Source organism: Aotus nancymaae, unplaced genomic scaffold (assembly GCF_030222135.1).
Source record: "Aotus nancymaae isolate 86718 unplaced genomic scaffold, 86718_ANA_hifiasm-v0.15.2.pri h1tg000008l, whole genome shotgun sequence".
Taxonomy (NCBI): Eukaryota; Metazoa; Chordata; class Mammalia; order Primates; family Aotidae; genus Aotus; species Aotus nancymaae.
Window position 1 is genome coordinate 1357651 of NW_026988419.1, and position 22328 is coordinate 1379978.

The following is a 22328-nucleotide window of genomic DNA, read 5'->3' on the forward strand; positions in this document are numbered from 1 at the left end:
AGAGCAAACATCCACTCAGATATAAAGAATAATTGAAGTGTATAATGCTTTGGTCAAAGGATCCCTTACATAAAACGTATGTTTTGAGAAGATGAACAATTCAGTGCTTGAAAGCAAGGTCAACCAGATGCCACCAACACAGCTTCTTTCTGTGGTGCAATGGTGTGTCATCTCAAGTTCTCAGTTATGCCTCAGGCTCTCACCTCCAAATACTTCCCAAAGCTTAACCCTGCGGTCCATGCCTCCGGTGGCCAGTAACCGGGAACCTGGACTGAACTGCACAGCGTTGACTTCCCCATCGTGTGCATCCTGCAAAGCAAACACCCTGTATCAGGTCATTCTCATCCCAAGAACTCAAGATGCACGAAAACTCCAAATGCCTAACTCAGGGGAAAATACGCATCCTCAAGCAGAGATGGATCCAATCACAAACGAAACTGGACTCCTAGCCCGGGTCTCCTAAGATACTGTTATCACTTTATTCTTCTAGTAACAGTTGCATTAGAGTACAGTGCAACCTTCTCGGAAAGTATTCAAAATTTGTGTAGACTGCCTAGAGTTTGTCCTTGCATTAATTTCATCTTTTCTAACAATAATGGCCTATATTTATCTTAATAGTTTTTGGTCTAGACTGAGTTAATACTACTTATTGATTTACCAGCATTTACTAATTTACTGATTAATATTAAATACTACATATCTAAATAATGCATAGCACGTGGCCTCTTATAATACAGCTTTCACAATGAGTCCTAATATAAGTAGATAGCAAAAACATCAATTTGTGCTATTATGGAATTCAATGTAGTTGTTTCTGGAAACATTACAGCACTATTGTGAACTGAGAGTGTGACCTCTGGCAAGTTTCCTTAACTTCTAGAAGTCTCATTTGCTCAGCTCCAGAAAGGGATTTTTGCAACCTAGAACAGTGCCTGTTAATGAGTATGCCTTAGATAAAAATGACAGTCATTATTTTAGGAGAATTTATATTCTTCACAGGGAAATTTCTGATACTGGCATAAACACTGGCAAAAGATGGTACTCGTGTTCAGGATGAGAAAGAAAACCAAGAAAAAAAGAATCCTGGCTGGGTGCAGTGGCACACATCTGTGATCCTAGCACTTCAGGAGGTCAAAGTGGGCGGATTGCATGAGCTCAAGAGTTGAAGACCAGCCTGGGCAAGATGGCAAAACGGTCTCTATCAAAAAAAAAAAAAAAAAAAAAAAGCCGGTGTGGTAGCACACGCCTGTTGTTCCAGCTACTTGGGAGGCTGAGGTGGTAGGATTGCTTCTGCCCAAGGCTGAGGCTGCAGTGAGCTGAGATTGTGCTACTGCACTCCAGCCTGGACAATAGTGTGAGAGCCAGCATCCCATTACAAAATGGGAAGAGGGAATAACTGAAGAATCACTGTACTCTCTTAAGATTATGGGTAGTGAAATACTTTTGGATGAAAAATAATGCCTAGGATTAGCTTCAAATTGCTGCAGCAAAAGTGTGTGGGGGAAAGAGATACTGTATATGTTTGAAAATTTCTGTAATAAAGAAAAGAGACTAGAGGCTGGGTGTAGTAGCTCACGCCTGTAATCCCAGCACTTTGGGAGGACAAAGAGGGTGGATCATGAGGTCAGCAGTTCGAGATCAGCCTGGCCAACATAGTGAAACCGTGCCTCTACTAAAAACACAAAAATCAGCTAGGTGTGGTGGCATATGCCTGTAATCCCAGCTACTTGGGAGGCTGAGGCAGGAGAATTGCTTGAACACCGGAAGTGAAGGCTGCAGTGAGCCCAGACAGTGCTACTGCATTCCAGCCTGGGTGACAGAGCGAGATTCCATCTTAAAAAAGAAAAAAAAGACTAGAAAATATGGACTATCTAGAATGTTAAGCAGATAATCGCTTGTCTAAAAGGTCACTTGGGGAAGAAAATATGTGATATTCACATTTGCTTGGGACTAAAAAAATAAGATGCTTGAAATACCACGGAGAGAGCGACTATGAACAGGCTGGGCAATAGGCGTCACTTTGGTAATTTCATTTTCCACTTTCCCTCCCTCTTGTGACCCACCGCTGAAAAGTATGATAGGTGACCAAACCTTTTACCCCCATGAAATTTCCTTTTCTTTGTCATGGTTTCTTTCTCCTTAGGAGGTCTCAGATTGAAAACTTGAGATCATGCACCGTCACACCCATGACTGCCACTCGTCAGTCTCCTGCATAACTGTTCTGTTGGATACCCGTCAGCTGTGAACCGATTACTCTCAGAAACACACACTGACAGAATCCCAAATTATCAGCTGCTCCATGATCCCATACACATAACTTAAATGTGATAGGAGGAAAAATATGGGCTGCTGGGAGTTGAGGGCAACAAAGGGACTGTGACATTCAGTGCAATCAGACCTTTTACCAATCATCATCGACCTCTGCAAGGCACCTGGTGATCAGAGAATCACAGGAGTGAAGTGGGACTGGGAAGGGGCCTAATGCACCCCATTCCGACTCCTCCTCCAAAGTGGAACTCTCTTTACAACAGTCAAGGCAGTTCATCACTCAGCCAGTCCACTGTGTAACTCTCAAAGTCCCTCTTTATGCCTGGAACCCAAAGCTCCCACTACATAAATTCCATCCCATTTTTACGGCAAACTCTTCCCTGCTTTTAAAGCTGGCTCCTTTAGCTCACTTGCTGCCAGTGATTAGGCCAATACTGGAGTCAGTCCGACTCTCCAGGCTCTGTTCTTTGTGCTCTGTTTCCTACCCTCCTCATGCTTTAAGAGTTCTGAGCCAGATACTCAACGTTTCCCCAGGCTGGTTCCATTTCTGCTCAATTACTCCAGCTGGGACGCAGATTATCTGCTAGTACTAGGAGCCAGTTCTGAACTCCAGGTGACAGCCCTGGTATCCATCACAGTGGCTTCTGCCCAGGACTGCTTCCAATCATAGACCCCTAATGGTTGGCAGTCATACGGATAGGGGTATAATTTATGAAACCAACAGCTGCCCTACTGAACTTTCAAAATAGATCACTGACTGGCAACTCACTCTAAACTGAAGCCAAATGGTGACAATAATTATATAAATTACTCTCCCATTTTTCACCATCCCTAATTACTTTTCCTTTGCCCCATCCCTCATGCTAGCAATGTTTTCTCAGTCATCTCTGCCGTTACAGAGGATGGTTGTACAAAATCCGTCGGGGGGTTTGGGGCTGAAGCATACTTACAAAGACACATAAGGCAGTAGTTGGTACCCTCACTTCTTTACCAGAACCAGGATGAGTATCCACATTGTCCTGGGGGACTGGGAAGGAAGAGACAGAGCGTCTCCTAAGAAATAAGATAAAGACAATTATTAGACAGGATTGCAGAGGTTTACTGCTCATCAAATTGTTAGAAAGAACTCCAAGACGACCTTGCTTAAGCAGACTGCCTCCGTTGATAGCCTGTCCCTCCTAGATTCTTCAAACTACAGAACAATTCACAAAAAAATCAGAAGCACCCTCACTCAAATGATAAGAAAGAGAGCCAGCACATGCCTTACTCTCCTGCACACTAACCCGTGGACTCCAAAACCCAACAATGAAAAGCAATCCTGAACAACAATTGCTTACCCAGTCAGTAAGCTGCTGGGAAACTTTCTCAGCTTAACGTAACAGCTAGCTCAGAGGTAGCTCTCTGGTATTCACAAAATTATTTTATTTCTATGTCTAGTCAGAATCATCCTCATCACCTGTGATCAATGTGAGGTCTAACGCATGCCAAAAGAAAGCAACAAGAGCATGAGTACTGTACAAAGTGTTCAACCTGGTAGCCCTGCTCTGAGAGCTCCCGGCATTCCTAGGAACATGCAAAGCATCCTGGTTAGCACGTGAACATCTGATGACTGAGGGCAGTGAAGCAGTGATCGGCATAATTGTTAAGGACCCACACTCACATGCTGGACTAAGAGAGGATAATAGTTTCACCTGGCAGCATCAGAAGAAGAATGATGTCCCAAAAGGGGAGACTCGGACAGACTAAAGGGAAAGGCCAGAGATCAGCACGCAGCGAGATTAAGAGGAAAGGAAGTTGAGGAAAAAAGGAAGAAGCTAAATGAAAAGCTGAAATTAAGGCACGTGTATACTCTGTACCATTGAAACCTGGTGTACATTTAAAAAATAAAAATAAGTCATGTACATATATTTAGGTATAATTATACACATTTTAAAAAGGAAAGGTGAAAGTCTTCTAACCTACCCAAAGATATTAGTGATAGAATCCAGAAGGCCTCCAGCAGGCTGCGAGAGTCGCTTACTAAAGAGGAGGGGAGGATAGGTTTAAACCTTAGAAACATTTTGCCCAAATAATCAATTAATAAAAACAGCCCACAAAAACAGGTACCTGGGAATATGTTTCCCATTTAGTTCCCAAACCCCAGCTGAGAGAAACCCAACACAGTACCAAACTGCCAGAAAACAGTGGGAAGGGAAAAGGGAAAACCCAGCCTAGAGGTTTCCAAAGAAACAAGGTTCCCTAGTACTAAAGTAATTTCCCTGGAAATAAAGCTAGACAATTAACCTCACGATTTCTGGCTAACTAACCTCATAATTTGTGGCTGTTAGTAACCAATCCCCACTCTTGAAGTCCTGCTTTAGGGAAAAAGAAAAAAAAAAAGCCCTAGTAAGAATGAAACAGGATGATCTAAACCTGAACAAGTGTTCTGCTTAATAAGGTTTAACTGTCCCTGTTTTAGCAAAGCCACTACATTTTTTTTTTATTTAGAAGCATTTGAAGCCACCTGTGTTCTGATTCTCTCCCATTAAGCAGAGGTGAACTGAGAAAGACTGGACACCTCTGTGATGTGTATGATGCTAGGTGTCCTGGCAAAGGGGTAGGGGGTTGGGTGCACCTGACTACATTCTTTCATGTCCACAAATGTGCCTTCATATTGCTCCTCAAGCTGTCTTTTCCCTGGCCCAAACCTGCCTACTTACGTGGCTGCTCTGCTGATGGCTCGCACAGGAGAGGTCTCTTCCGTGTGATCAGAGGTTTCATCCACAATGACCTCAATGTCATCATCCCTGGAAAGAAAGGCAAGAGATTCTTTGATTCTCCAGAGCAGGAGCTTTGTGATGAATCTGTTCTGCAAATGCTAATGTCATTTTCTAGTTATACCCTATGTCACTTGGCTATGACAGCAATGGTTAAAGGTTCTTTGGAGAAAAAGGAAGAGCTGCCATGTTCTGAACAACGCTAAAATAAACATTTAACCTGTTTAAATAAAATCCAGAATTCCAGCTGAGAGTAAATTTAAAAGTGAGCTTTTGATCCTTTTAGGTATAAACACAGCTCCCACTTGGAAAGCAATGAAATACCTAACCATTACCAAAGGAGGACATTTATCAGCAGTCAGCTTCACAGCTGAAGGGCTGCAGTACTCACCAAGCACAGTTCCCATAACACAAGGGCTGAGGGGGATCTAGGACAGTTAGGGGCAGCTATGGAATATAAGCAAACAACAAGGTAGGGAGAAGAATTCAGGGGAAGAAGGGATTGCTAAATGGGCCATGAAATCAACAGCTGTCTTAACCCAGTTTCAAATATTATTTTAACTAAAAAATAGAAAAGCAGAATCTAAACACTATACATTTTTAACTCTGCGTGTTTTATGTTTAAATATGTAGTGTCTCTGACATTAGGAGAGTCCATCGCACCTCAAATGACACAATCAAGTCACATAACCTGCTCCCTTTGTTGCTGTTTATCCCAATGGATACAAAGCACCTCTGGAATTTGTCTTCTTCATTTTTATGGGCCATGTCTTTTCTGGTTGGAGGATGGCAAGTAATTATTCTGGTCTTAATGACCTCCTCCTGAGATGCAACCTTCATGGAGAAGTAAAATAACTAAATGTAATAATCCAGATTTCATCACCTACTGTTTGGATTCGTAAGAACTTGACAGAAAGATTTTTCCTTTTCAGTGAATAATTATCTGGATTATGTAAATATATACTTAAGAACTTGTTACTAAGCAAATTAAACCAAGTCAAAGTAAATTTATTTTCCTTAGCTATTTATTCCAGGACTATATGTAACTATTGTACCACATTCTTGGCCAGGATGTAGAAGAGAATAAAGGCAGGTCCAAAGAAAGAGGACAAGGCTGTGCTTTATTTTCTTGATTGGCTTTCCCAGAGATCTAGGTTTGTGAGAGTCACCTGTGCCCACACAAGGACGAGAGGAGAACTGCAAAGACGGGAACTGCAAATATGAGCTGAGCCTTTGACAATGTCCTGTTGAAAATAGAATTTTATGGTGGTAAGTACTTGGAACTGTGCTTAGGCCCAGGACCACAAGAAAATACTAGCATTTGCTAAGTTATCAAAGTCCTTCAAAGATGTGTATGTCCTCTGACACAGAAACTCCTTAGGGAAGTGTAGAGATTAAGAACAGGCCTTCGCAGCCCTATGTTTGCATCCTACCCCAGCCCTGTCCTGTATCATCTTGGGGAGGATGCTCAACCTGTCTCATCCAGTCAACCTGGTTATGATGCCAATTATAAGGCAGACAAATGACACTTTTATAAGCTGTTATTTTGAAGAAACCCAATCTCATTTCCAGGTCAACTATTTACTTTGTGGCTTGGGAAAATACAACTGAGATTAATCTTCCACATCTGAGAGTGTAGAGACACACATACCCTACACATCTAAAGCAAAGGCATGATATGAGAACCTTTGTTTCTTTATAAATTAAGACTTTTGTTGGTGAATGACTCCTAATTTATCTAAACCACTCCACTTATAAGGAAGCAACTAACATTTTAAAAAATAGTGGATCACAGTTCTGAAACTATATTCCAAAACACACGTTTCAATAGAAAATATAAACATCCTAGAGCAAAGAAAACTATTTCCTGCCACGATTAAAGCTTCAAATTTCAGAGAAGATCCCCCACCTTAACTTGTAGGCAGATTAAGAAAAGCTCCAAACTAGTTCAATTCCTTTTGTTCCAAGAGATCTTAGTTTTCACTTATGCTTCCACTTTAAGTAACAAACCAAAGGGAGCAAGGAGGAAAAAAACAAAAACCCACCACCACAGCATTACATGGCAGGCACAATTAGAGGCAGAAAACTGATCGCTCAGAGTGTCAACAGGAAACAGTGAGGCAGTAATGTGTACAGAGTGCAGGAAGTCAGAATTGACACTCACAGCTGATGAACAGAAACTCTCTGGAAGGTTATTTGGTGATACATTCCAAAAGCTCTGACCCATCCAATTTTACTTTCAAGAATCTATCTCAAGTAAGTAATCAGAAATAGGGTCAATCAATACATTATTTGTGAGAAATCAGAAGTCACCAAAATACAATTAAAATGATATATGAATGTTACTTCTGAGTGGTGGAAGAACTGTACGTTTTCATTTCTCCCTTTAACACTGAAGTTTTCTTTTTAAAATCTGTAAGGTGATTTTACAGAAATAAAAACATTAGCAGCTATGATCACACCACTCCACTCCAGCCTGGGCAATAAAGCAAGACCCCGTCTCAAAAAAAAAAAAAAAAAAAAAAAAAATACAAAAACAAACTTTTAAGAGAGCCAAATTATCAGGAGCACAGTTTTGATTCATTTATCTCTACTTACTGTTCGACTGGTAGAGGTTCCTTTGCTGCTTCTGCAAGCTCTTTCTGCAGCCGGGCTTGCCGCCTCCTGTTAAAAAAGCCCCACCATTTACGTCTGCTTAAGAAAGCATGGGGTTTGGGCTCTCTAGAAGCTACCAGTTCTAACAACACATTCAGTGCACGTAAAATAACAACTACCCTGAGCAAAATACTCTAAGTCCCAAGCCCAAACTTAAAACATCAGCAAGGCTCCCCTTTTCACGTTATTAGAGAAAGCAGTCAGCGAGCAAAGGAAGAGGCCTGTCTTCTGGAACCCAGGGTCTCTTAGGAAGACACGTGCCTCAGGCTCACTGGGGGTTAGTCATGGTTGTGACTTAAGTTTTCTGCAGCAAATAGTCTTACACGAGTTGAGCATTCATTACCTGAAATGTTTGGGACTACAAGTGTTTCAGATTTTCAAAGTTTTGCATAAACATGCTATAAATCTTGAGGATGGGATCCAAGTGTTAACATGAAATTCAGTTGAACTAACAGTAAACTGGAAAGCTGAAATGCTCTAGTGAGTACTTCCTTTGAGTGTCATGTTGGCACTCAAGAAGTTTCAGATTCTGGAGCATTTTGGAGATTTTGGAGTTTGGGATATCGGAATGCTCAACCTGCATTAACACACCCACAGCATGATTACCAATAATGATGATTTATATAGGACTTCCCCGTACCTGACATCGCTAATTAGTTCACAGAGTTTAACTCGTTTAAGCCTTATAACAACCTTTTGAAATAAATACCATTATTGCCATTTACAAATGAGGAAACTGAGGTATGGTGAGATTCTTCAACTTTTCAAAGTTTACATAATATTAGTAACTTTAATTTACTAAAGCCACTGCATTCCAGCCTGGGCAACAAAGCAAGACTCTGTCTCAAAAAATAAAAATCTATCAATGAGTCTGATTTAGGAATTTCACATTTATATTCATGTGAGTTTGGATTATAGTCTTCTTGTGCATTAGCAAGATCAGAATTTTTATATGGATACAAAAAGCTTCACAAAATTATGGGGTAGAATTCCAATTGTGGTTTATTTCCTTTTTCTAACTCTGGTTTAATTTATATTGTTCAGAATTAGCTTTTCTCCTTGAAACACTGAAAGAATTCCCCAGCAAACCTCCTGCAATAACTGCCAGGTTTCTCTTTCTTTTCAAAGACCTAGGTTCTACTTTACTAAGGATGGAAACCACTACCTGTGGACTGATATCCCACCTGGAGTCTTTTTCATTCTCTGCATTGAGGCGATTGGCTTCCTGGGCTTTCTCAGCCATCCATCTGGTGACCAGCTCCTGGTTCTCTTCCGTAGTTTTCCTCAGTTTTTCCTCCAAGGCAGTAAAAGTGATCTGCAGGGCATCATATTCATCCTTCAGGGTCTGGTTGGCTATTTCAAGGTCCTGAAGCTTAGTGCGCAGATCTAGGCACTCCGTCTCCAGGTCAGAGATAGTCTGCAAACATTCTGCAATTCTGAAAGTATGACATCAGAGGAGGAATGGTACCTCACCAGAGCACTGTGCCAGGGCCAGATGGACCTGGCTGAGTGCTCAACACTTCGTGTCTGTTATATCTCTTAGCCAGGCCCATCCCAATGGTTTACATGATAATCCGTTAGGAAAGACCTAAGGTGAAATTCATCCTATTAATGACTAGCAAAAACATGATGTGAAGGAAGAGAAACTTCTGATGCTTAGATTGGTAAAGGGGACTTAAAAGGAGGCTGGAAACCCTATATATTTCACCAGCTATAACATTTCCTGAGCAAGAATGTCTGATCAAGTACCCCACCTTTCCAAGCCTCTAGACCCCCTTCCCACATATTAAGGAAACCCAAGCACTCCCAACCCCAGCTCCAAGGTCTTAGGATTCAGAGTCCCCACATATCTTGTCTGCCAGGCTTCTCTCTGATCAGAAAGTTTTGCTCACAAACTCATTCCTTTTCCCAAGGGCCATGCGCTCAGCTATCCTGGCCCTACCGCCTCCACCACAGGAACATACCAGGCTCCCACACACTGTGGCCACAGGAGAGCTGTTGAGTGTCTCTGGGACACTTGCAAGGGCCAAGGTGACTTCCCTAGGGGGACACTAGAAGCCTGAGGGCACTGTCCTTGCTTTCTCCTTCTCAGAGCTGGTAGAAAAGGATCCCAGAGCGTGCATGCACTGAAATCAAACTCTTGCTGAGTGCACTGTGGCCACTCATTGCCACTGGCCCTGCTCACAAGAATTTAGCAGAACAAGGACATGTGACCCAACGATCAGGCTCCAAAGAGGCATGGTCTCTACTCACTTTGCTTCATTCATCTGCATCTCCCTGTCCTTCTGCTGCATTTGGTTATTCAGGTCAATCACCAATTGAGCTAACTGGGAGATAAAGAAGAACACTTTCATGAATAAGATTTTAGGACCTCACTTGGAAACTACATAGTGGGTGGCTATTTATTTTTAAGAAAGAATAAATGAGCTCGGTGACAGCAAGGAGCCGAGGCACCTATGGAGACACAAAGGGGAACTGTCCCTGACACTCCCTGTTAAAGGGCAGCTTGGCTGGATGAGAAGTATACCAGGTGACTAACAGGGGCTTGCTGAGGACAGCTGTCTAGCCATCAACCTCAGCTACCCTTTTGGAGACTCATTACTGCTGAAAACACAATTAATTGAGCTGTAGTGACAGTGAACTGCATTTTCCCAACTGGAGCTTTGCCATAAGACCACCATCCAGGGGAACACAGCCTGGGACTTGATTCTTTCTCATGAATGTCTCTGAAATTTCAGGGTTCGTACTGAAAAGCTTTGTACTGAAAAGCTTTATGAAACCATCAGTAAGACCTTCAATGGACCAGGTAGCAGGCTTTTTCGTTCTTTAAAGCCTCCCTACTCTCATCTCCCATGCTGATTTTGGAGCATGGTAACTGGCAGTGCTCTCACAGGACTGCCCTTCTGCTGATGGGCCTCACTCTGCCTGGTCTTTTCATTCCGTTTTCCTCGCCCTTTTATTCCTGTAGAGGGGGCTTTTGATGCCACATATGGCTAAGGCTGCTGTCAATTCTGGTGAGAAGTGACTGAGCTCCCTCCCCTCCCCACAGGACTCTCACAGAGACCAGAGGACAGATGAGGAAAAGGGCTAGCTTTACCTCCCCACGTTTCTTGTGTAATTCAGTCAGTTCTTCTTGGTGCTTAATCCTCAGCTGGGCCATTTCTTGGAGCTGACTGTCATTCCATGTGCCGTCATGTCCTGGACTAAATTGGCAAACCAGGCAGATGAAGAGAATGTGCAAAAAAAGGAGGGGAAAAATGAGACTTCAAACCTTTCCAATTAGGCAGTGAAACAATAACTCCAGAGACATGTTCACACAGCCAATAAATCATTCGGGTGTCTCCAGCAGCTGCAGTTACAGCCACTACGAGTGGAAAGGAAGAGACATGAAACACATGGAAAAAAGCAAAGCAACTGTGACCACCAGGCATGTCAGGAATAAAGGGTAGAAAGTTCCTGAATGAAGTGCCAATAACAGAGAGGCACCAATGAGACCCACTCATTGGTGGGCAAGCACTTGAGGGCCAATGATGCAGCAATGTGTACAGTGCTCTGCTTTCATGCAGCTGACAGTCAACTGAGAGCAGATGTGAGGTCAGGAGTCACATGTGCTGTGCAGAAAACTCAAGCAGAAGAAAGGGAACAGAGCGGGGGGCGGGGGGTCCTATTTGAATGTAATTGAGAAGGGTTTCTCCAAGGTGACACATGACTAGAGACTGTAAGGAAGTGAGGAATAAGCCATGTGGACCCTTGTGGGAAGGGCCCTCTGAGCAGAGAGCAGCAGCAGCAGCAGGGCCTGGAGAGGCATACAGCAGGTATGTGTTTGGAAGAAGGGTGACTGAAGCCCAGGCGCAGGGGACAGAGGAGGTGGGGAGATGATGCAGAGCCTCGTGGGCCCCTCGGAGCACTGTGAGGTTTACTAGGTGTGAAGGGAAGCTGCTGGAGGGCTGTGAGCAGCCAAATGACTTAGGTTTTAAAAGGAGAGCAGACTGCAGGAGGTAGGGCAAAATAGGAAGACCAGCCGGCAGGCTACTGCACAGTGCAAACATGGGACAGTGCAGCTAGACCAGGGTGGGAGCAGTGAAGGTTAAGATGCTGTCTGATTCTAGATCCATTCTGAAGAGAGCGCCAACAGGACCTGACTTTGAATTGGGTATGGGGTGTGAAAGACAGATCGGAGTCAAGGATGACTCAAGGCTTTTGGCCTGAGCAACTGGTAGAAGGCAGGTGTCACCCACTGAAATGGGCAAGCTTGTGGGAGAAGCAGGTTTTGGGGGAGGCCTAAAGAGTTCAGCTGTGGCCATTCAAGTGTACACATTAAATGGAAACTGGGTATTAAGAGTCTGAACTTCAAGGAGAAGTCCAAGCTGGAAGCTAACATGTAGACTCTGTCAGCAAATAGATGTGCCTAAAGCCACAGAAGTCAGTTCAGATCACCTCCAGTCAATGCAGTTTTGGAATCTTTGCCAAGTGTTTGCGTAATATCTCAGAAACAGCAGAAGACAACTACGACTGGATTTACAGTTCAAGAGAAGGCTGGTGAGAATTATCAGATTATAGCGAGTAGCTGAAACCACTGTGAGGGGAAGGCTTGTAGATGGAGAAAAGGAAGAAGGCTGGACACTAGGATATCAACATCTGAAGAGAGGGGAAAGAACTGCCTGCTCCATATGACCTGGAATAAAATAAAAGGGGGGAGGTAGTAGAGTAGTCCCTCCATCTCTGTATGTTGTAATACTACAACTAATATTTTATTACACAGCTAAGCACAAACTAATACCTCATCTTTTGAGGCAACCTGGCACTTCCCCCATCTTAGCCCAAGAAGTAAAGCTAAGAGATTAGAAAGTGGAACACACTTCACATGAAACCATCCTAAATTAGGTAGAATAATTATCAAATCTTCCCCATCTTCTAAAAAATTATTGAGATGGTGTCTTACTATGTTGCCAAGGCTGGCCTCGAACTCCTGGACTCAAGTGTGTAAGATGTGGTCCCTCCTTCCAAGGAGCTGGCTATCTATAGAACATATTCACGAAATAAAAACTAACAACATAGAGAAAAACAAAAGTGTATCAAAGAGTGGCAACACAAAGTGTTAATCATGCTCAGAGGCAGACTTCCCCAGACAAGGATGGTTTCAGTTTGAGAGGGGTTTCTGAAGAGGAACTAAAGTAGGAATCACCTAGGAAGGGCAAAATGGAGGTAAGATCATCAGGCAGCAGGGCCACAGGACTAGATGCTTAAACTTCAAAGTATACCAAGATGCAGAACTCAAAAGAAATGCTAGGAGAGACTAAGGCAAGCAGGATACAGCTCATTCCACCACCCAGAGCCTCCAAGGACTTCCTATTTTACTTACAATGACTTATCAGCCTAAGGTACTTCAGCAAGTAGAAAAAACAATCACTTGGAGTGCATGGTTAAAGCAGATTCCTGAAGCCCACTATGATCTGCTTTCCTAGCAAGGCCCAGCAATCTGCATTTCAACTTTCTGTGCTCCGGTGATGGGAATGTTGCTGGTTCTAGGAACTCTGAGTAGCAGTAAAGGTGGTAGTGCTCAAACTTTAGAGGTCACTAGAATCACCTAAAACATTTCTGAAAACATAGATTATCAGGCACCCCCCGCTCCCCCCGCAGAGTTTCTAACAGAGTAGGTCTGAGGTAGGGGCCCAAGAATCCTCATTTCTAACAATTTCCCAGAAGATGCCACTAGTCCGGGAACCATGCTTAGAACAAACAATTTCAAGGCTGAAGAGTTTGATTTCAAACTGTAGGCAAAGTGATGAAAATACTAAAGAGAAAGTCTACTAACTGATGCGGATCACTATTTAAGCACAGCGTGCAGTGTTTCAAGGTTAATTAGGATGACACGGGCAGGAACTCTGGAGAGACACAAGGAGGGGGAAGGAAGCCAATGGTGCCCATGGTGCCCGGCTTCTGTGAACACCCTTACATTCTCTAGCAAATGTCCCTTTGGGGCGGCCTCCTTGTCTAGACTCCAATCCTCCTCAGAGGAGGGACTCTGGCTTACTCATCTCTACACCCCTAATGCCCAGCCCACACTGCGGTCGCAGAAGTCTACTGAGTGAATGAGGCTCCCAACACGGTCTGGGAATAAGAAGACAAATAAACAAAGGAGGTGGCAAAATAAATGCAACCAGAAGGACGCAAGAGGCTAGGGGTGGACTTGGTGATGAAGGAATATGGGGAGGGGAAGATCTGGAGGGAAAAGGGAACCATAGATGACTCGAGGAAAATACCACGAATGGAAACAAAGAACTCAGAAGGACAGCCTTATTATGGATACCATTTGTGGAAATGGAAAGACTGAAACCAATGGTAACCTGATTAATCCCACCATTCAACCCGCCTTGCCTGCTTTTCATCACTTACTTCTAGTTCCAAACTCCCACTAGCAAGTCAAGTTGCCAAACAATATATAACTAAACTCTCACTAGCTTCCTTATAAATAACTGTGGCTCACTATAATAATCAGTGCTTAAAGTTTTCCTCCAGGAACTAGGAAGCAGCTCTTGCTCATCAAAGCCAGTCGACACCCTCAACTGCTCAAGTGGGCCTGTGTGAATGCCCAAGAGATGACCTTTTGACATCAGAGGGCCAAAACACTCCTCCTTCAGATGGTGCTAATGCCACCATTTTCTGCATGTGTCCTATGAGGAACCACACAGCTCGATTACGCTTGCATGGAAGCCCTATCACCTCATCTTTCCTACCCACCAATCACCTCTTCCCACACTTTAGACCACCCTGCTTCCTATCCCATAAGTACCCCCAACCCCTATTTTCAAGGAGTGGATTTGAGACCTGTTCTCCTGAATCCTTGCTTAGCAGCCTTGTGAATAAACTGTTGCAAAAAGCATCATCGCAATGAATAACTTGCTGTGTCCAAGGCTGAATGAACCTGGTTTATTAAGACCTCCACTTAAATGACCATTCCGCTTGGCATGGTGGCTCATGCCTGTAAACCCAATACTAATGGAAGGCGAAGGAGGGAGGATCGCTTAAGCCCAGGAGTGGAAACCAGCCTGGGTAATAGTGAGACCCCTATTTCTACAAAAAATTTCAAAATTAGCCTGGCATGGTGGTGCACACCTGTAGTCTCCCAGCTACTCAGAAGGCTAAGGCAGCAGGATTGCTTAAGCCCCAGAGGCTGAGGCTGTCGTAAGCCATGATCATGCCACTGTACTCAAGCCTGGGTGACAGAGAGAGACCCTGCCTCAAAAAAAGACTATCCTAGTGAAATTCAGCCAAAAGAACTGCTACATATTTGTTTATAGTGCCTTTCCAAGCAAATGAGTTTGGCTAACAGATAAAGAATACAAGAATATAGTCACCAAGGGTTTAATCAGAGATGTTTTAAGTTTTCAATTGGCTGAATTTAGATGAAAATGGTCAAACAGCATTATCTACACCTAAAATTAAGCAAAATACTACAACTAATATCTTAAGTACTACAGAAGACCTCCCAGGGCCACAGCCAGGCAGGATTTCCTGAACTGTTAGAAAGCAAGGATGGAACCTAGGCCCTGCCAAGCCATCTGTTCTCTGCAATCTTTTCCACTCTGTCCTCTACCAGGAGACCATTCTGCCAGATGAGGAGACGTAACAGCAGTTACAGCTCTAGGAGCAAATTCACACATAAGGCTACAGATACCATTTCTAGTTTTTTTTTTTTCTAAACACCATAAATCACCAACCTTGTTTTTACAATTGCTAAATGTGTGGAGATTTCAGAGCAATATGGCTACTGTTCCCATATCAACCACCAAATTTAGCATGCAAACACAATGAGTATTACGGAAGAGGACACTAAGACTTCAAATATACATAAATGCACACAAATGGCCCAGTAAACACTCTATTAATATACACTGATATTTTTCTAATCTAGTTCTTAAAGAAAAATAAGAGCTTATTGCAATCTGCTAATTTGATTTCACAATCTACTAATACTGCTGCTCCTCCACTTACTGGGGCTAAGTCCCTTTAAACCCATCAGAAGTTGAAAACAGATAACAGGTTGAAAATGCATTTAATACATCTCACCTACTGAATATCACAGCTTACCTTAAACACGCTCAAAACACATTAGCCTACAGTTGGGCAAAATCATCTAACACAAAGCCCATTTTATAAGTTACTGAGTATTTCATGCAATTTATTGAATACTGAACTGAAGGGGGAAAACAGAACACTTGGATGGATACTCAAAGAACAGTTCTACTGAAAGTGTATCACTTCTGCACCATTAAAAAGTTGAAAAATTGTAAGTTGGCTGGGCACAGTGGCTCATGTCTATAATCCCAGCACTTTTGGAGGCCAAGGTAGGTGGATCGCAAGGTCAGGAGTTTAAGACCAGCCTGGCCAACACAGTGAAACCCTGCCTCTACTAAAAATGCAAAAATTAGCCAGGTGTGGTGGCCACCTATAGTACCAGCTACTCAGGAGGCTGAGGCTGGAGAATCACTTGAATCGGAAGGCAGAGGTTGCAGGTTGCAGTGAGCTGAGATCATACCACTGCACTCCAGCCTGGGTGACAGAGCAAGACTCTGTCTCAAAGAAAAAAAAGAAAAATTTTAAGTTGAACCGCTGCAAGTGGGGACCATTTATATATGCTGGAAAAACACCAACCTAAAAAGGATGAAATAGACCCATATTGCCCAAAAGCAATTTTTGTGTATGTGCCAATCAATCCTATATTAACAGGATCTACATAAACCTGCTCAGAAATACTTAACTTGTCTGTGATTAAAAAAAAAAAAAAACTTTGGGAGGCCGAGGCGGGTGGATCACGAGGTCGAGAGATCGAGACCATCCTGGTCAACATTGTGAAACCCCGTCTCTATTAATACAAAAAAATTAGCTGGGCACGGTGGCGCGTGCCTGTAATCCCAGCTACTCAGGAGGCTGAGGCAGGAGAATTGCCTGAACCCAGGAGGTGGAGGTTGCGGTGAGCCGAGATCGCGCCATTGCACTCCAGCCTGGGTAACAAGAGCGAGACTCCGTCTCAAAAAAAAAAAAAAAAAAAAAAAAAAAGGCCGGGCCCAGTGGCTCACGCCTGTAATCCCCGCACTTTGGGAGGCCGAGGCAGGTGGATTACCTGAGGTCGGGAGTTTGAGACCAGCCTGGCTAACATGGAGAAACGCCGTCTCTAGTAAAAAATACAAAATTAGCCAGGCGTGGTGGTGGATGCCTGTAATCACAGCTACTCAGGAGCTGAGACAAGAGAATCGCTTGAACCCAGGAGGCAGAGGTTGCGGTGAGCTGAGATTGCGCCATTGCATTCCAGCCTGGGCAACAAGAGCAAAACTCTATCAAAAAAAAAAAAAAAAACAAAAAAACAAAAACCCATGAACCTTGGCAGGTTAGATGGGAAACACCTAAGGTTACCACATGAACCTGCCTTAAGTGCTGAGAGCACTGTACTGCTAATGACCTTTCTAGGTATGTACATACCTTTTAAAAACGATTTTAATTACTTGGCTTTAGTAGTTCTCATTTGAAAGGGGCTGACAAAAACCAGAACACAGAAATAGTACTTGATTTGCTTTTAGAGAAGTGACAACTGAACTGAGATAAATATCATTAGAGGAGACACAGATGATACACGTTAGTTTCCAAATACCTTATCTCATGCCTGTTTGGTACGTCATGCTTTTCAGCTTGTAGTTTTTGGGCCAACACTGAATGAAGATCTGACTTTTCCAGCAATTTGTTATCTATTAAAATAAAAATTTCAGAAATTAAGTTATGGATAACATATGTACACTTACTAGGTGCCTACTTTGTCACGCACTGTAGGATAAAATACAGGAACATGCATTCCCCAGCCACAGTAACCTGTAGAAACACCTGCAAGAATGTCTTCCCTATTAAAGGGAGCTGGAAAATGCTTTCCATCCCCAAAGTGATTTGTTTCTAACTTGGGAGTAAAAAAGAAAAAGAAACACACTAAACACAATGGCAAAGTGAAATACTATGTACCTTTAAGTAATGTAGGAGAACTTTATCATAATTTAATACATTTAATTACTTTTTAGGTCAGGGAACTAGAAATTCAAATACAAATGACAGCCCCCAACATGAGGGAGTTAACATTTAATTCAGTCAACTAATAAAAAGGTACACAGAATACATTCTTTACTTTTTTTTTTTTTTTTTTGAAACAGTCTCGCTTCGTTGCCAGGCTGGAGTGCAGTGGCGTGATCTCAGCTCACTGCAACCTCCACCTCCTGGCTTCAAGTGATTCTCCTGCCTCAGCCTCCCGAGTAGCTGGGACTACAGGTGCACACCACCACACCCAGCTAATTTTTTGTATTTTTAGTAGAGACGGGGTTTCACTATGTTGGCCAGGATGGTCTCGAACTCTTGACCTCTAGAACTGCTCACCTCAGCCTCCCAAAGTGCTGGGATTCCAGGCATGAGCCACCACACCCGGCCTCTTTACTCATTTTTATGAATGGTGTCACAGGTGGTGATTTATGAGTTAGGTTTGAAAGGAAGATGATGGTCCACACAGAAGGAATAAGAGTTTTTTGGTAAGTGGCTGGAAATAAAGGTTGAGCAAACACAGGAAAAAGCAGGATGAGAAATTTAGACTTAGACTTCGTCTTATTGGCAATGATGAAGTAAGAGATTACAAAAGCACACAATTACACTAACAGATCCACAGTAATAAAAAGTGAAAGATTCTTCTGAGGTTCCTCACTCAGCCAACTGGGAGGAAGATGCTAATGTGTGAAGAGAACACAGGAGGGGAGAGCTTGGAGAGGAAATGAGTTCTCTTTCCAAACATCATAAATTTGACAGGAGACAGAGTACAGAAATTCAAAAGACAGGACTAGAAAGAACATGTCATTAAGAGTAACAGGCTCACACATTGGGCTCAGTGGCTTATGCCTGTAATCCCAGCACTTTGGGAGGCTGAGGTGGGCAGATCACTTGAGGTTGGGAGTTTGTGACCAGTCTGTCCAACATGGAGAAACCCTGTCTCTACCAAAAATACAAAAATTAGCTGGGCACGGTGGTGCACGTCTGTAATCCCAGCTATTCAGGAGGCTGAGGCAGGAGAATTGCTTGAACCCGGGAGGCAGAGGTTGCAGTGAGCCAGGATCACGCCACTGCACTCCAGCCTGGGCAACAAGAGTGAAACTCTGTCTCAAAAATTAGTCAGGCATGGGGCACTTGCCTGTAGTCCCAGTTACTGGGGAGGCTGAGGCATAAGAATTGCTTGAATCTGGGAGGCAGAGGTTGCAGTGAGCTGACATTATGCCACTGTACTCCAGCCTGGGTGACAGAGCGAGACTCTGTCTCGAAATAAATAAAATGAAATAAAAAATAAGAGTAACAGGCACACAGACACCAGTAAGATCAGATGTGGAGGCAGGTACCAAGAAGAACAAGACAGGGTTTATGCTAGTGACTGTTCTTGTTAAAAGAGCTTATTTCTCCTTTCACAATCTTGAGTCCCACTTGTTGATATCTGAAAACAGAACTCCTGGGTAGAAACACTCTCATCTATATTAGTTAAACAAACTAGCTCAGCCAAACTGGGAATTGGTTTCAACTTGGGACATCATGATCAAGAGAAAGGTTTAAAATCCACCACTGTCAAAGGGCTCTAGTAAGATCTTTAGATGTTAAACCAAAGCTTGGTGCCCTGTGATAATTTTAGGTTCTTTCAAAAGACATAGGCATTCAAAGGGAGTGCTTCCCAAAGGTTCCTCCCCGAAGAGAGGGCTGGAGATGGAGGGAAGCTTTTCCCCTCCCACTATGGCCTCTTTCCACCTCTCTCTTCAGTTCAAAGGCAGGGACTGAACAGGGAATAGACTCCAGGCTGATGGAGGGTCAGAAGCTGACTGGCCTGGGAAGGCTGGAATGAGAGGAATGAAGGTGTTTCACAAACTATAATAGAAATGATCTCCCTAGCTGTCAGTCCCTTTGCCAAAACAAGATCTTAATATGCAAAGGCTGCCTCACTCCCCTGCCCCTTCCTAGCCTCTTATCCCAGTCTCCTCTCCTGGTCCCTGGGGCAGACAGTACTCACTACTCTAGCGTCCTTTAAAGGTATCTTCTCTCCACGACTGACCTCTTATTCTGACTGCTCTACATGCTCCTGCCTCATCAAGATGCCATTTTCAAAGGGCAGGAAAACATTCCATTTGTTTCAAAGAGACAAACACTTTACAATTACAGACTATTATACAGATGACTTTGAAAGCACTTATAGGCACATCACTGTTTTAACAAGTGGGCACGGTAAGCTTCCTCCCCATTTTATAGAGGAGGCAAAACAGACACAGGGTTCAGGCGGGGGGGGGGGGGGGGAGTCAAGCCTCCAACCCAATTTGACTTTCAAAATATATTAGCTTTTAAAGCATAAACACCCAATAAGCACCTAATGAACTGATATATGTAATCTGTAAGGGAATCACGTTTTGAGTCACAGGGACTTCTTATGCCTCTGGCTTTCTGAAACAGCATTATTCTCCAGGACCTCCTAGAACAGCAAAGCATCCCCTTTCTTCTTAGTTTTGTTAAAACAATGGGTGCAGTTGAAAGCAAAGACCCATCTGCTGTGGGAGCCAGTGAGAAAAGCCAATGCAAAAGTTAGTCATCAAGCCTGAGTTCAAATCCCTGTCCCGGCTGGGCCTGCAATCCCAACACTTTGGAAGTCTGAGGCAGGTAGATCACCTGAGGTCAGGAGTTGAACAGTCTGGCCCAATATAACGAAACCGTCTCTACTAAAAATACTAAAAATTAATATTCGTGACAACCTTCTGAGGTAGGTAGGTATCATTACTGTCCCATTTAACAGATTAGAAAACTAAGGTTTGATGGTGCTCGCCTGTAGTTCCAGCTACTAGGGAGGCTGGGGCAAGACGATCGCTTGAACCTGGGAGGCGAAGGTTGCGGTGAGCCGAGATTGCGCCACTGCACTCCAGCCTGGGTGACAGAGCCAGACTCTCTCTCAAAAAAAAAAAAAAAAAAAAAAAAAACCAGTCCCATCATTAACCTGCTGTGCAACCTCAGAAGTTACCTAATCTTCCTAGGCCTCAGTTCCATGTGTGAAAAAGTTCCTGGTTCATACACATTATTTTGGGAAAGATAAAATGAAATAACACATGCAAAATACTCACCACAGTTCTAAAATTTGTCTGCACAGTAGACTCATTTGGGAAGCATCAAAAAACACTGATAACGTGACATGCTTAAGATCTCAATAACAGTAAAGGTTCCGTCTTGATTCAAAGATAAGAATCAGAATGTGCTGGGCTCGGTGGCTCACGCCTGTAATCCAAATACTTTGGGAAGCCCAGGTAGGAGGATCGCTTGAGCCCAGGAGTTGGAGACCAGCCTGGGAAACACAGGGAGACCTCGTTCCTACATTTTTTTTTTTTTTTTTTTAAATTAGCAGAGTGGTAGCACGCGTCTGTAATCTCAGCTCCTCCGGAGGCTCAGGTGGGAGAATCACCTGAGCCCGGAGTTTGAGGCTGCAATGAGCCGTGATCTCCGCCACTGCACTCCGGCCTCGGCGACAGATCGAGACCCTGTTCCCCCAACCCCCTTTCTCCGCAAAAAAAACCACCAAGGTGGAGTAAGCGAAGTTAGTTTGAGGAATCCAAGGCCACTCGTTCCACTACATTGAGAAAGCAATGTTAATTCTGCGATAAAGTCAACGACCGTCATTAACATGCCTCCATAGAAGGGATGTTCCCGGGACCTGTTAAAGCATTTGTGTGAGCTGCTGGGATTTACAAATACAAACACGAACTGTCCGTCCCCACAAAGATCGCACAAGTTAGTAGGGAAAATCCTCCAAAGATAAAACGCAAGTTAGAGAAAGCATTTAAAAGGCGTGGGGCGTCCCAGGCGTGGGGTACGCGGGTCGGCCGCCATGCGCGTGGGCGGCGCCGGGGGCTCCGCCTCAGGTTCCCGCTGGCGCCCCGCATACATCCGCGGGGCCCGTCCGCCCCGCTCCCAGCCCACATGGGCGCCGCTCACACTGCAAGATGATCTCCTCGAACGCCTGCCTCTGCAGCCGGTCCCGGCGCCTCAGCTCCTCCGAGATGTGGCGCTTCCAGAGGGGGAAGTCAGTGGCGCGCAGACCCGACGACATGTCGCTTGCTGCCCCGGCACCTCAGCGCCACCGATGCGAGCGGGGGCTAGCGGCCACGGCCTGCAGCATGAGGCGACCAGCGGACGCGGGAAAACCGGCAATCCCAGCGCTCACCTCCACACACTGGGCGTCCCGAGGCCATCCGGGACGGTCTTCCGGCTCCTGCCGGAAATTATTTTCGAGAGGGCCGGAAGACCCGCCCCCTCACCCGACGTATTACGCCACACGTGTTCAGGGGCCGATGCCGACGCAGGGGCGCTCGCTAGTGACGCCAGCCTGTAGCCGGAAGCGTCGGAGGCAGAGAGGCGGCCGGTAGGGGGCGTTCGGACCCCGCGCAAGACCTAGCTCCGGACGGGAAGGAGGCAGGAAAGGGGCAGCTTCCGCCAGACCGCTTACCTTTCCTTTCCTGTTTTTCACAACTTTGCGTGTTTTCTTTCTTGGTCTGCCTCCCTTTTTTTCCTTTTAATCTCAGTTTAGGAACAAATGGGGTCCCTTCCTCCGTAATA

General features: G+C 44.2%; 1 protein-coding gene and 1 non-coding gene across 6 annotated transcripts in view; both read right to left on the bottom strand.

Annotated features, from left to right (window-relative positions):
• ATG16L1 (autophagy related 16 like 1) overlaps window positions 1-21976 on the bottom strand; it is a 38517-nt gene extending 16541 nt beyond the window's left edge. Inside the window, exons 1-11 of one of the 5 annotated variants that reach the window (XM_012434171.3) lie at window positions 21708-21976; window positions 17329-17422; window positions 10777-10882; window positions 9933-10006; window positions 8864-9115; window positions 7623-7688; window positions 4968-5054; window positions 4231-4287; window positions 3960-4010; window positions 3219-3321; window positions 204-309 (exon numbers count right to left, since the gene is read on the bottom strand). In XM_012434171.3, the coding sequence (XP_012289594.2) occupies window positions 204-309; window positions 3219-3321; window positions 3960-4010; window positions 4231-4287; window positions 4968-5054; window positions 7623-7688; window positions 8864-9115; window positions 9933-10006; window positions 10777-10882; window positions 17329-17422; window positions 21708-21822 (1111 nt within the window). In that variant the 5' untranslated portion in view covers window positions 21823-21976. Of the gene's footprint in view, window positions 1-203; window positions 310-3218; window positions 3322-3959; window positions 4011-4230; window positions 4288-4967; window positions 5055-7622; window positions 7689-8863; window positions 9116-9932; window positions 10007-10776; window positions 10883-17328; window positions 17423-20842; window positions 21405-21707 lie in introns of those variants that run through there. The other 4 variants (XM_012434175.3, XM_012434172.3, XM_012434173.3 and 1 more) reach the window with 4 other exon arrangements.
• On the bottom strand, window positions 2146-2420 carry LOC135273742 (small Cajal body-specific RNA 6). The gene has a single exon (XR_010341552.1). It is a non-coding gene; the product is annotated as a small Cajal body-specific RNA 6 (non-coding RNA).
• Window positions 21977-22328: the final 352 nt, after the last annotated feature.